We start from the raw sequence: 15,001 nt of genomic DNA, 5'->3' as shown, positions 1-15,001 counted from the left end.
TGGTCTTCAAACACTGAACTCACATCGCCTCAGATCACAAAAATAATAAACCACGAGCCCGCTACCACCTCCATATTCATCCAAATACAAACTTCACCGCTTTCAGCCATGTTCAGTCAGTGGTCCATCAGCCTCTCCAGTTTCAGATCCTCTTTCTGCATCTGAATTGGCTCGGCATGACCAGAACAACTCGCCCCGTTCCGGCCCGTGGCATGCAAGAGTAATTCAACTTTCAGTCACTTTATCTGTCTGAAAACATCGACTTCAGCCAAGCTAATGTGTTTACATGTACACTTAATGTCCAGTTTTACTCAGCCTAATGCAATAATACATCTGAGGTTCTTTTTTTAGCTGTCATGTAAACGCAGTGAGCGAATAAATGAGTGATGTACTTGGTTTCATGAAGTGAAAACAGGAAAAAATGTTACAGTGACTCTTCTTAGATTACCATCTTCTCCAAATGAAGGAAAACGCCAGATCAAAGTCCTTAATTAGTAAAGCTCACACTTCTTCACAGCTGAAACAGTATCTGTAGCACTAACCTTAACCCTAACCCTGTGTAACGCCACAACTCCAAGACACAAGAAGCCAATCCATGATTGATGATCCAACAGTCCAAATTCATCGTCTCAAAGCTCAGATCGAAGGGATCAAAATTAACGAACAGCGCCGTTATGGGCTAATTTAAGCTTTCTCTTAAAGTTAGCTGAGGCTTGAAGTGAAGTGGGTTAAATGCGTGGCTCGTTGGCTACCGCAAATAGAGCAAAGGAAGTCTTAGCAGCACAGCTGGTGGCGCACATTCTTTTCTCGCCCCGCAGGCGTTAATTTCAAGCACGATTTAACACCCTGAGGTGCTGTTCCTGTTACTAGCAAAAGAAAACCAATTATAAGTGACCCTGCTGCTGGTTGTAAGCAGTGACTTCAGATAGGCAGTTCAGAGAATCTAAGTGACGTTCCACAACTTTACCAAAGCTTTAGGATGACACATCTCAAACAGGTACCGCTTAAAAGCATCGTTAATACGGCGTTAAATCAGAATCCCGTAAGCAAAGAGGTTCAACAGCACACATTAGGCCACAACTTCACAGTAGTTGAGGGGAAAAAATGTTGACCCTTAATTGTTTTTGCTGATGTTTGTAATATTCAATTAAATAAAGAAAGAATAACACACACACAATATGTGGCCATAACCAATGTTTAAATAACCGACTCTCAGATTTTGTCTCACAGTGGAGATCAAAATCAATATCGCAACAACAAATCTCCATTTTGTATTTCCACTTAAAAAGTAAGATACCTTCAAAAATACATGTTTAAAACAAAAAGTGAAGGAGAGTCCCGGCTCTGCAGTGCTGGAGGGAGAATCAGTGACAACAGCTGCATTGTAAAAGGCAATATTGACACTGAAAACAAACCAGAGAGGAGCAGACGGCCAAAAGAGCGTCCGCCTGATGAACAGCGTGAGCACCCTCTCATGTCTGCACGGCCACACATCAATACATTAGCTGTTCCACACACAAACAAGCCTGTCGAGGTTTTAGCGCAGCAGTACAGCAGGCAGGGCGGATTTGTTTCACAATAACGGTAAATATTTTGATGGCAGTTTCCACACTTAAAGACTGCCAGATGAGCTAAAGAAAACAAAAAAAAAAAAAAAAAAGCACCCAACCGCAATGTGACTCTTTCTTGTGTGGTAATCGTGGTCACTAACGACATGGTTTAAATATCTGCTTTAATAGCATCTGAAAGGTTAACTACAAGCAGGGCAGCAAAGAAAACCGCATCGCTGAGAGTCAACAGGTGAAGTGAAGGAAGCCGTTTTATCACTCCGACATTAAACGCTTCAAATATTCAGTCCTGCTGACACTGGAATGACAACGACTGGATAAACCTGCTTCAAAACAAACATTCCAAGGCAGAAACACATGATGGCAGTGTTAAAGATGAGGTCAAACAAATGGCACCAGAAAAATCTGCCTTTGGCTGTGGACCAACCGCTTTAGATTTGAGAAGTAAACCAGAAAGACTCATGTCTAGATACAAATATATTGAAAGGCATTATACTGACAACTAGTCACAGATATTTCATATTTCCAGCTGAAAAAGTCTCTAAATTGGAAACATTTCTGACTTGATTTGTGTAAGAATGAGCACCACTATCTAATATATAATGGATAATTTGTTATATACTAAAAGCATTTGGCATGTCTGAAATCCCCGCAGTAGTTTGACATGAACAATACTTTACTCACTTTCAATTCAAATGCATTAATTAGGTAAACTTATTCAAAATGCATCTCCTTTTGAAAAATTTAGCATAACAATTGAATCGTGCACTGAGATCAAACTGAGATCAATGTAAAAACAGTTGTTAGAAGTAAATTTACCAGTGTGGTCGCATGCTCGAAAAAGGGCTGCAAACTCCTCACATATCCATGCTCTTTTCTCTAAAAGACTGCTTATCTGAATTACTGGCTACAAAAAATCCTAAAAAGATGTGATGATATACGAGGAGACGACAACGTCAAATCAAAGTGTTTTTTTTTTTTTTTTTTTTGTGGAACTGCACATTTTTCCATGCATGCGCACCATTTCTATTAGATGAAAGTGATACAGGACAACTACCAAGTTGCTTTTAAAAGACACATAAGCCTCTGCATGTTTGTCCGTGGAGCAAAGAGTCTTTGGCCGTCGAGGTTAACAATGAGAAAGAGAGATTATTTGGACGTGATCCTCTCAGTGAGACAGCACAGCTTAGCTGACCAGGACAGAGGGCCGGAGAGACTGTCCACATGTTCCTCTTTTTCCTTTGACCTCCTTTAAGCCAAACATCTGGCACTGGAGTGCAGCAGACAGCCAATATTTTGCACTGCTATCAAAGCTCCTTTCATTGTGCGGTGCGGCGCTACAGCCCTGTGTTTGGGGGGGGGGGGCATTGCGGATCGCATATTAACCCTTAAAATGCTTCCAAAAACACACAAAAAGAGAAAAATAGCCCCAGGAAAACATTCTCCATTATAGCTTCACAGTAGGAAGTGCTAACACTGCACTGTAAGAAAATATGGCACATTGTAACAGAACACTGGAGTCCTCTCCCTGAGTCACTGCTGGGGAGTGCAACAAGATGTTGAAAGAGTGAGGCAACACACAAACACGCTTTACCAAATAACAAGGAAATACTGGTGATATTCCCATATTGTGCAACTTGCTTATTCACTATTGAACTGGCAGTTGCCTCAGTCAGTACATCACATATTACAAGGCAGAGGAGCAGCGAGGGTCAGGAGTAAAGACGCTTCGAATAACAAATCCAACCGTGATTCATTAACAATGGATGTAACAATGCTTGACAATGTAAGATAATGAAAAGCTAAGAGAGAAGAAAGTGTAGAAAAAGCAAGTGTTTTCAGAGAAACTGAAGGAAAAGGTGTAACGTGAAGATCCCCCATTAAATGTCTTTACAGGGTTACAAGACGGTCGTGGCGTGACAGTTTTAGACGTCAACTAAAGTATCGCTAACAGAAACATTCAATACCAGACACAGAGCAATTGGGCACATCTTTGTGTAAACGGATATTATGAATCAGTTATAAATATCATTGTCCGTAAATTCTGCCTTGAAAACGGTCATGCTGCGTTTTCCTTGATAGAGCCATCAGGACTAATAACATGTCAGTTCAGACCGACCTAATGCCATGGTGCCACAAGACTGGACTATTGTAAATCCCTATCATCAGGGTCTTCAAACAGCTCTTTAAAAAGTGTCTCATTGCTTTAAAATGCTGCAGGAAAGGCGCTAACATGTAGCGATTAAAGTGGCGTGTCAGTATGTGACACCGAGGACGGCACTCTGACCATGAGATCAGAAATATGGGAGGAACAATTTTGAGAAGTGCTGGAGAAGAGTGACGAGCTGAAAGACTGCAGTGGAACAGAAGAAGAGGAGCGCTTCAGTTTCAATGGCTGAAGCGTTTTAAAAGGTGAGGTAAATGGTTGGAATGGAAGGAACTTGAGAAAATAGTGAAAGCAGAAGATTAAGTTTCTAACAACTGGCACCGAGAATGAGGAGCCGGGAAGCGATCGGGCCCACACAGGCGGCAGTGGAGGGAAAAAATAGGTATGATGGAAATAGGCAGACTGCTCTGTCAACCTCACCCATGCTGGTGAGATCTGCGATTATAATTTCCTCCATTTTCCATGGTAAAATTCCTTAATGGTGCAAACACAGCTCTGACAAAGGCAAACAGTTTTCCAAAGCTCGACTTGAATCATTCAGTTCTAGTTTCGCTCTTGATCTTCTTGTAAACACTGAAATGTTTATTCTGCACACAAATACCTGCTCAGTAAGAGAATATCACTTCACAACATTGTGTGTTGGGTGAAGGCGAAAGAACATTTTTCTATTTTAAAGAAATCCTTGAGCCCCCTCTGCTGGACCTCAGCAGTTGTTTCAGCTGTGGTTACAAAGTGTGACATAATTCTATTACCAGCTCAGTAATGCAAGGTCTGAATGAAGGACACCCGGCAGACAAGCGAAACGTGCCACATCGTGAGTAACATGCACACACAGGGTTGTTTTTTTAGCTGAAAATGAGAGCCGTGCCATCCTGGCGTGCTACGCCAGCAGAGAGAAACTCATTTTCACTCTGTCTGCTCAGAGTTTCATCATCACAGCATGGGAATCTCAAAATGTCAGTTCCTCACAGCTTCAAACGCAGATGAAAAAAACAAGTAGTTCGCTGAACAGAAACAGGAAAAGCTTCATTCTTCTCAGTTGACATGAACGTTGCAAACTACAGTTTGAAACGGTTGAGGTCTGTCAGATTTCTATCTGCGAGAAAGCCACAGCCTGGATGACACAATCTGATTAAACCGTCCCCACAACATCCGCTGCTCCGGTGGCACCCGTGGAAAAACTCATCTTAAACTACAGACATGCAGGTTTTGGGATACCAACACAGTTTACCTTTAACGCTTCAGCAAACGTGCTTACAAGCTAGAAAAACTGAGACAGGCGAGCAACTGACAGGACGCACAGAGAAGCAAGCAGGGGAAGCTTTCCAACAGAATCAATAACAGATACAACACAGCGCGTTCCAAGGAGACAATGATACATGGAAGACAGAGCAGTGGGTGAGCCGGCCAGACTGCACTTACGAGGTTTCTGGCCCCACACGTGTAGATGTAGCTTCCCGGAAGAGTAGTAAATGAAGCCCAGGACCAGCATGGGGCACAGGACGAACAGCAGCTTGTGTGTGGGCTTCATGGTCTTCAGTCATTCACATGGCACCATCCAGGTCATCACCTGGAAGGACAAAAGCGGTTGAGGGAGGTTTTATGGGCGTTACGCACAACTCAACCACTTCCTGAACTTCAGGAGGCTCCTTTGCTTTCTGCCTTTCATGATAGGTCGATCTGATTACTGCAGGTGTGCCTGAGCAATGACCATTACTATTGTTAAAGAGGTCAGGGACACCTGGATTAATCAGTTCATCCTATCATAAAAGACAAGACACAAGGAGCCTCCTGGAGTTCAGGAAGTGGTGAAGTTGTGCATCGAGTCCATTCACAAAGAGAAATTCATCTGTCAGCAGCTGAAAGAAAACTGACCAAAACAACAAAGCGATGAGGCAGTGGGGAAAGACCGAATCCTAAACTGAAGGCAGTTCGAAGGCCAAAGAACTATTGAGATAAGTGTCTGAAAAGAAGAAAAGATAATGTAGGTTAAATAGCGGAGATGGAAAATAAATTCCCTCCCCGAGGACTGTACTATAGAAGACAGCTTCAAAAAGATGAATGAATAAATATCATAAACTATTATCTTCTCAGTAACTGCATCTGACTTTGTGAGACAATGTTTGCCTCGCTGTGCTTGCCATGTGACTGACTGTGGCCAAAAGCAGAGCACAAACTGGACAGGTCTCCAGTCAGCTGGGATCAGCAGACGACCCTAAATTAGATAAAGCGGCGCAGGAGGGGGAGGTCTCTAATATCTTTGCGTGAACTCTTCTAATCAGTTCAAATAGGGGAAGCAAAACAGAAACACAAAAAAAGTCAAGGCCATGCATTTTGTTAAGTTAAAGAAAGCACCAAACATGTCACTGAGTGGCGATAACTGTAATATATTGCCACTCATCTGATGTGAAAGCATCCGGTTGACGTCCGTCTCCAAATACAGTCATATTCGCGGTTTACAGGAAGCCGCACCCTAACTGAAACCATGACAACCGCACGATAAAAGGGTTCCACTCCACCAAAGTAATCCTTACTTCATTTAATTAGCAGTGGACCTGGATTACTGCTAGATCTAATAAATCTTGCATCTCAAGCCTAACTGACCTGGATCTAAACTGCATGAGTCATGCCTCGTGACATGCCATCAATCATTCCACCAGAAAACAGAACCTATTCATATATGCTTTAAAAAAACATTGATATCTACTTCTATCTGCAACACCCTGAGAACCTCTCAGGACAACTTCAAATGAGGTAGTACAAACCTTTAGCACAGGAAGCTCAGATAACAATATAACACTGTTGCAGAAACCCTGCATTTCAAAAAATTCTCATCCCCGTGAGGCAACAGATGCACCGAGAAGGCAAACAGCAACCTTCACAAGGTGTGTGTTACAGTATGGACTATGTCAACATCCACCTTCACCCTGGAGGGGTCACCACACCAGCACATCAAGAGGGACGGAAAACACACAAACACACACAACTCAAAGTCACAAATCAAGCCCCAGATGATTAGTCATTGAACTGTGGCCACGGAATCCACCACAGAAACCCCCAAAACCCAAAGCTGAACCCAAAACTGAGAAATTGTTATGCGTGCAAACTTTACAGCTATTCACACTGAAGGTGGCTGCGGCGGGTTTTAAAGAGGTTATCTGAGAAGGGCCGTCATGAAACACACCTGTACGGCCAGCAGTGTATCGTGTCTCCAGGAAAACTTGTCCAAACACAACGGCTGTTTTCAGATTCAACAATAACAGTTGGCAACACATAGGGACATTGGCCGTGTCCGAGACCAGCAGCGATACGAGCCGCGTTATCTGAAGGAAACATGAAGCCATGGTGGTCGGTGGTCGTTAGCATCAACGGCACCGCATCACCCCGTTATCCGACGCGCACTTACCAAAACGCCGTCTTTCGGGAGACATCCGAGGCTGTGCGGCCAGGTTATTCCACCCAGGCTGCGTTATTCAGCCCTCCGGTTCAGCGCGAGCAGGACAGAAATAACGGAACTTTGCGCTCCGATAATTCGCCGCTGACTTATCGCACAGAACATGACTCCAGGCTTACCTGGCTTTGTCGCCGTTTTTTCAGCTCTGCTGCCGCTTTCAAATGACAGTATTTGCATCGCAAAATCTGTGCCACATATTAACACATAGATGTGGGGGTAAATAAAACGACAGGGAGGAACATTTATCAGCTAAAAAGCTGCCGTTAGCCCGTGCTAGCCAGCCGCCATGCTAGCAACGCTACGTTGGCACGGTGGGAAATTCGCCTCGATCCGGTCGGCAGGCCTGCAGCACAACAACACAACACCGGGAATAATGTGGCCGGACGATGGCTCCAGCACGACGGCAGGCGCGGCAGACAGCCGCCAGACCCGTCCACACACCAGGGATGGCCGTCTGACGAAGCGGCGAGCGTCGCAGAGGTCCAGACAAACAACACCGAGGTGGTCCCGGCTGCTGTTCCGAGAGCCCGGGACCACCGGTTCACTTCCAGTCACCCACTGCCATCACGGCGACACAAACCCCGCACGTTACCTTTTCTCTTCCCCTCCGAGTCCCCGAGTCAGACGCAGGACCAGCTCTACAGAGAACACTGGATGGGTCGATAAGACGACCGCTTTCTCCCTCCTCTCCACGCCATCTCGGTGCGGTGATGTGTGATCGTCGGCGGCTCGGTGACTGCGCTCTTTCCGCTCCTTCTCCCGGCAGCTCCGGTTCGCATCAAGGCTGGCACGGGGAGAAAACACCCGCCTCCGACTGGTCCACAACAACACGGGTTTCTAGTCGCCGCCGGTCACATGAGGGACGTGGGAGAAGCAGGATGCCCCCTCCTCAGCGGGTAACATGGCATTATCTGCATGTTTCAGCGGCCTGCCATTAACTCGATTCTGCTGGGAAACATCAGCAGTTTCCAGAGTCTGGGGCGAGTTAGTTGGGATTTGCTCCAGATGGATGGACTCTGGGGGTCAGGGGAACACCTTTTCCCAAAAAAATGAATGCACCCTTCTTATCCATTACTTGACCCTGTTCAGGGTTGCAGGGTGTGGGGCCTCAGTTGTTCCTAGGGTTAACCCAGAGACTGACTGTCATGTGAAGGCTTTTTGGGCTGTGGGGGGAAACCCACTCTGGTACAGTCACAACATGCAGAGTAAAACAGAAATGCCCAGTCTCCAAGCTGTGACCTCTTCAGTACATCCACAAAGGAACATAATGTCTCAACTTTCTCCCTGCTTAATGTTTAAAGCTGTTTCTTTCTGTAGTATTTGTACTTTTTGCAAGGTCATCCTGCAGGCTGGAGGTGGATCTTTTGATGGACTGGTTATATCAGCCATGCATAAGGGTATTGACATACCAAATATCTGAAACTAAAAGCATTTAGGTGACACAAAAAGATTTACACTATGTTTAGGTGTTTTATCCTATAGAACAGATCTTAACTGTAACTAATTGCAAGCTAGAATATGCAGAAGCGTTCACTCTCTAAATGAAAAAAACACTTTGTTTCACTATATGAAGCATTGCACACACTGATGAACTTGTGGTCATTCACACTTCTCTAAAATGCTCTATTTATATAAGTTCAATCTGTTATTCTGCATTCCATTTCAATGAGCTGCCAAACTGAAAATCCGCTCATGTTTTCCTGTGCCCAAATGGCTAATTTATTACATCAAATATCTTGTGTTTTGTGATTTTAGATGTGTGTTCTTTTGTTAAACATAATTTTCCGTCATGTAAAATGGTTCCTTCTGTATTTATTTTTCTAAAACTCTCGTAAATCTGATGAGCATGTCTCTGTTGTGCCCCATCCCTACCTTCAAACAGTCGCACACGTGCACACAAGAGAGCTCAAAATAGTTTTATGTGCGAGTGGCTATTTACATCTCCAACGTCATGCAGTCTGAGATCAACATGAGAACAAGCATTTAAAACAACCTGTTGTTTTGTTTTTGTTTGTTTTGTTTTGGGTGTAAAACAAAAAAAAATATCTGTTTTCAAAATCCGCCTACTTTTCTCTTACTGACATTTTATTAATGACTCATGAGGAAGTTTGATTCCACAGAAAGGAGTACATGCTTCTGAGCACGGTTTCAAACTTGTCCTCTGGCTTACTTGCTCAAGAGGAGAACATTTTGAGGTGTTTGCCTTTTGCCCGTCTACTAAAAAATGAAATGGCATTGCATCATCTCATCTGGATAATCTTTTAAACCCTTATGTGCTCACTCATGCTTTGCACTCTCAGGATACTGGCCTTTTAAATGTCCCAGAGGTCAGCAGAAAAGACAGTAGGTCAATGGGAGTTTGAATTTAGAGCCCCGTTGTTATGAAACAGTCTGCCCACAGATATCAGACAGGTCTGAGGCGGAAGGCTTTTTTAAAGTCAAGCTGAAAACCCACTGGTCCAAACTGTGTTTACTCTCTAATTGCACTTTGTACTTGATCTTACTTGACGCAGTAAGAGATCACTTCCTGATGTCTGTGTATCAGATGACTTGGTCAGGAGAAAATAGAAGAGGTAGTGATGCAGCGGTGGAATAAGTTAAACTCCATGACTGAAATCACCCCAGCACAGGTACCTAATAGATTCAATACCTGCGGAGTTTGTGTTTCAGCCTCAATCCCAGTTGGGCTTTCACACTATCATGTGTCTGCTTGCAGCAGATTGCTGTGTGGCATCAGATCCATAGTTCCGTCCTCCACACCTGCTCGGGTTACACTGTTTATTCAGTCTCCTCACACGAATCTCCCCTTTTATTTGTACCCCGACGTTCTCAAGGCCTTGTATCCTGCATAAGCAGCGACTGGGCTGACGGCCAACTTCAGAGCGAGGGTGGGATGCAGGCAGTCTTCCGTTTTTTTTTTTTTTTTGTTTTTTTTTCTTCCCCAGCACAGAGTGTGGCCGAGTAGCATGCCGATCTATTAATATTGAATCAAGCAGGAAATAGAATCTGCTCACCCACTGTTCTCCATCTGGGGTCAGGAGATTAGTGGGAGCCAGGAGAATAAAATGCATACACAAGCAAACACTGAAACACACGTACGTTTGCACACGCGCATGTGCACACACACACACACACACACACACACACACACACACACACACACACACACACACAGTCTCGTATTCTATCCTTGTGGGGACCGTCCATTGACTCCCATTCATGTCTAGCCCCTAACCCTGACCCTTACCCTAACCCTAACCCACACCACAACAAAGCCTAACCCTAAAGAAATGTTTTTGCACTTTTACTTTTTTCAGTAACAACAACATGGTCAAGAAAACACTGTTTCTCCTACTTAGGACCGGAAAAAGGTCCCCACAAGGCACGTCGTTCCACGTTTTGCAATCCTTGTGGGGACATTTGGCCCCGACAAGGATAGAAATACAAGAACACACACACACACACACACACACACACACACACACACAAACATCCCATTGAAGCACTCAAGGATCACAGAGCAGACAACGGCTTCCCTGGTGATTTGGCAGTACTTCATGCTCTTTGACACCAACATCATAATACCACTTATTAGAGGGAAAGATCAATGGTCCTAAAAAAAATAAGGCAAGGAGACGTAACGTTCCAGTTTATGGCTGTCTGAGAAGTGCACTGTCAGCCTTGTTTGTCTGATAGCACTGTTTTTTTGACGGTACCTGCACCTCTGGATTCTCTCTTTTGCCCGACCTAGCCCCGCTCCAGCTGTCATGATACCACAGTGAATTAACTAAAGGTTTTCTTGCTTCGATTACCCTATATATTTTTTTTTAATTATTATTGTGAAATAAATTAGTAACCCGTGAAGCTGACAGGTTCGTGAAATAGAGGCGTATGTGACGGCATATATCATACATGCATCGCCGAGTCACTGATATCAGGTCAGTGAAATTAACCTTTTATCTGTTGGCAAGAACTTTTCTAGGAACCTTCATTTAAGTCCACTCCGAGAGCTCAGGTAACTTTTTATATGCTCGTACGGCTGGATGACTTTCAGGCTGTCATAACATCGCAGAGTACAAAAGGTCAGTAGAGAATGTATAACATAGTAGAAACTAATTTACAGTAACCAGCAATATCTGTGAAGACAAGACTGATTTCACTCAGTTCTTGTAGTTTGTGTTCGTCACACACTAAAACAAATGATCTAACTACAAGTCCAACAACATTAACAAGTGTAACCCCAATATTTCATTGTACTCACCACTGAGAAGAGTCAGTCACAGCAGCCTGTCAGTGTTTGTTGGCGTCAGCTCGCCGAACAAAGTTCCAACACGAGTACAGCCAGAATTAACTGTGGCTATATGAATAATTCAATGTGGTAACGTCTGAATCATAGATGAAGTGTTTACTCAATGGTGTGTCTTGCTCTGTCGGGAAAGAAGTGAGAAATAATCGTGGTACAGAGATCCGGTTTGATAGATGCGGAGGCTGAGGTTAATGTCTCTCCAAAACACACTCTCACGCTCCCCAAAATTAAGCAATATATCTTGTTTGGATTCTGAGAAAATTTAGGTCCCAGTCTGAAAATAAACAATAACTATCAGGGTCTGAATCCACGCAGCCACTGTAAGTGATGTAAATCAGGAAAAAACACATCTTTACATGACTGATACTGTGCAACCAAAATAGTTCCTTCAGTAAGATTTCTAATCATCTGTCATTAATCGAGCAGATTTTGGTGGTTAAGGGTAATAAAACAGTCTAAACTGGGATTGTACTGGATGTGCTGGGATTATAGCATCACATCGCTATGCTTTTCTTCCCGAAAAGCAGTAGCCTCACATTTCTGTGATGATGGATAATAATCCGACATGCAAAGTAGAGTATTCTCATCAGTTGAAAAACTGCATCCCCATCAAGCCACTGTGCATCCATGGATATAAGTGATCAGTCCTCTTCTACGCTGCTTTAATTAACCTAGAGTCACTGGAAGCTGGAACTGATCGAGGAAACAAAGGGGGAAATACAGGATGACGAGAGAAAACACTGTTTAACACGATTGAAAGTCACGTTTCATTCTGCACAGGTTTTCTAGTTTTGAGACTGGCTGGGTTGAGCCTTGTGGCTTTCTTGATAGAATCTGAACCAAAAAATGTTGTTGTTTTTTTATGAAATGCATACATATACTTTTCGTTTGCCTTCCTTTAAACAAACAAGCTATTCACCTTCATCAAGACACCGGAGAGGTTATTTTAAGCTCCACTGCACCAAGGTCATGAATTCATTCTTGGCCGACAAATAACTCTGGTTTTTTGTTTCTTCCCTCTATCTGTGGCGCTGCAGATTATGTGGGGAAAACATCCTCATGCAAGCAGGGAAACAATGTGAAGAATATCTCTGGGATAAAACACTGATATAATGTGTATTATTTAGGCTTTTAAAACGCTTTCATCTGTGGGACTCTTAAGATATCAGCAGCCGAGGAGAGCCGCCAAGCTAAGCTGATGATGTGGCTTTTATGTAGCTTTCTGCGAGACATTCCTCTATTTTACATTTTTTAGATTTAAGACGAGCTGAAAGCTTGACCCGTGCACTGAGCAGATTAGGTGGCTGTGGTATGCTTTGGGGGAATTTTCTGTTATGGTTATAGGTCAACTGGCTTCCATTGAAGGATGTGTGACTATAAAACAATATATTTCAATACAATTCATTGCTATGCATTCCAAAGACTGCCGATCTCAACTGGAGGGGCCTCTTGTATGGAACTCTCTGAAACTATCATCAAATCACCACATGTTAAATGAGACCATCCTCATGTTTTCAGCAGAATTCCAGAGAATTTGCAAGAAAATGGTAATCGTTATTCATCCTCTAATTTGTCACTTTTCCGGATGTCTGTTTCATGATGTGAATTTAAAGTAGAAAGCAAACCTTACCTTTTCATTTGCCTCGATCCAGACTTTAGTAAGTACAGAACAGCTAAAAGAAAAAAAGTCCTGTCAGGCTCAGAAAGAGGGTTGGACAAACAAGAGATCCGATCAACTCACTGTCCTTCAGCGGCTCTGCAAACATTAGTTAATCAATAATAGGTAATGATCTATTCCACATAAATGACCCAAACAACATGTTGAAAAAAGTCATTTGTAGAACAATTACTCCATCAAATTTATGTCTGAGGTTGTAATAAATCTCCAGGTGAGCGCTTTGTGCCAGAATAAGCAGGTTTGAATCAGGACATATTGTAATATTTTGCAAAGTAACCCACAAACTACTTAGAGCAAGAGCGCTTTGTGGCTGAATTGAATTCCAGGTTATCCAAACCTCTTGGCTCAGTTGATGTTAGGAGTGTATTAATTCAACTGATGACTTCTACTCTAATAAACTTTTGCTCTCAGCCCTGTGATCTGAGCTGCGACTAGTGAAATAAAACTCTGTTAAGAAGCTGAAAAAAAAATCCATCTGTTACGATCTCTTATGTGCTATAAGAGTTCAAATATGAAACCATATCTCCATGAGTTGATCAAGTTGTTTTTATTCTCAGGTATATAACTATACAACTCATACGACTAACTCATAAACCATGCAGCACATTAGAACAAAGGTTACTGCAGAAAGAAACAGGAAATGCTCAAAACTGGTCAACATTCACTGACAGAGTTTCAATTCCTGAAGCACAGCAGCACTGGGATATGCAGACCACATTTTAACCACATCTCACACATTTGGTCACCCATTCAGTAGTCCCGAATGAAAACCCCGCTGAATTCTGCTTCAAACAAGCAATTCTGAAGATCTGCCTTTTGTTTTTAGCTGTGATAACAGCGCCACACGTTGCCGTTATACAGCCATACTTAAGCTGGCAGCTTTGCAAATGAGGAATATTGCACACATGCAAACAGGATTGCTCAGGCGGTTATCTGCTGCTACTGTGCACCATTCAGTTTCAATAGATAGATAGATAGATAGATAGATAGATAGATAGATAGATAGATAGATACTAGATAGATAGATAGATAGATAGATAGATAGACAGGTATTTGATCTGCACTCTGTGAAACGATGTGCTGGCAGGTTTATGTGCAGTGCAAAAGAAGGGTTAATCCATTTGTCAAATTGCACTTTCACACCTTCAAGCAGTCAGACTTTCTGTCTCTGTCACCCACAAAAACATGCTGTATTTTACATTTTACACGTGTGTGTGTGTGTCTCTCTCTCTCTGTGTGTGTGTGTGTGTGTGTGTGTGTGTGTAGATGCGTATACTTGCTGTCTGATGTATCCAGACCGGGGCGGCTCTGCTTGACTGCAGGTCAGAATGTGCCGCCGAGCTCTCTGACTGAGGCTGAGGGGGATTTGCAAGAGGCAGGAAACGGCTCTTCATGCGCCGGCAGGTCGAGACATGTACTGTACATACAACACGCATGAAGACAGGTGATGAGCCCAGGGTCAGTCTAACATCTCAGGCAGCTATCACTCGGATCACACATGAATTTACATTTATGTTCTGCCGGTTTGCTCATTTGAATATTTCTGTTTTGACATTCTGGAATATCTGTTGCAGCGGGCGAATACGGCAGTAAAACAGGCAGAGGACGAAATGACGCCCCTCAGGAATGACATGCTGTAAAGAAGAAAATGGGCCGTAGCAGTAAATAGTTGCTACTCAGGTAACCAGGCAAGAAAAAAACCGACAGTGAGAGGAGGACACACAGACGAAGGAGACACCTGAAGGAAGGCCATGTTTGTGCCTCAAGAAACAGCGCAGTGAAAAATAGCAGCAGAAGGGGGAGTAACACAGTAGCTGGTCCTCAAAAT

General features: G+C 43.3%; 1 protein-coding gene across 7 annotated transcripts in view; it reads right to left on the bottom strand.

Moving 5' to 3' along the window:
- Positions 1-14,564, bottom strand: part of st3gal3b (ST3 beta-galactoside alpha-2,3-sialyltransferase 3b) — a 44,656-nt gene extending 30,092 nt beyond the window's left edge. Inside the window, exons 1-2 of one of the 7 annotated variants that reach the window (XM_030114523.1) lie at positions 14,450-14,564; positions 5,158-5,305 (exon numbers count right to left, since the gene is read on the bottom strand). In XM_030114523.1, the coding sequence (XP_029970383.1) occupies positions 5,158-5,266 (109 nt within the window). In that variant the 5' untranslated portion in view covers positions 5,267-5,305; positions 14,450-14,564. Of the gene's footprint in view, positions 1-5,157; positions 5,306-5,610; positions 5,832-7,141; positions 7,163-7,781; positions 8,096-13,125; positions 13,148-14,449 lie in introns of those variants that run through there. The other 6 variants (XM_030114522.1, XM_030114520.1, XM_030114525.1 and 3 more) reach the window with 6 other exon arrangements.
- Positions 14,565-15,001: the final 437 nt, after the last annotated feature.

This window comes from Salarias fasciatus, chromosome 18 (genome assembly GCF_902148845.1).
Source record: "Salarias fasciatus chromosome 18, fSalaFa1.1, whole genome shotgun sequence".
NCBI lineage: Eukaryota > Metazoa > Chordata > Actinopteri > Blenniiformes > Blenniidae > Salarias > Salarias fasciatus.
This window is presented reverse-complemented; position numbering and strand designations above follow the sequence as displayed.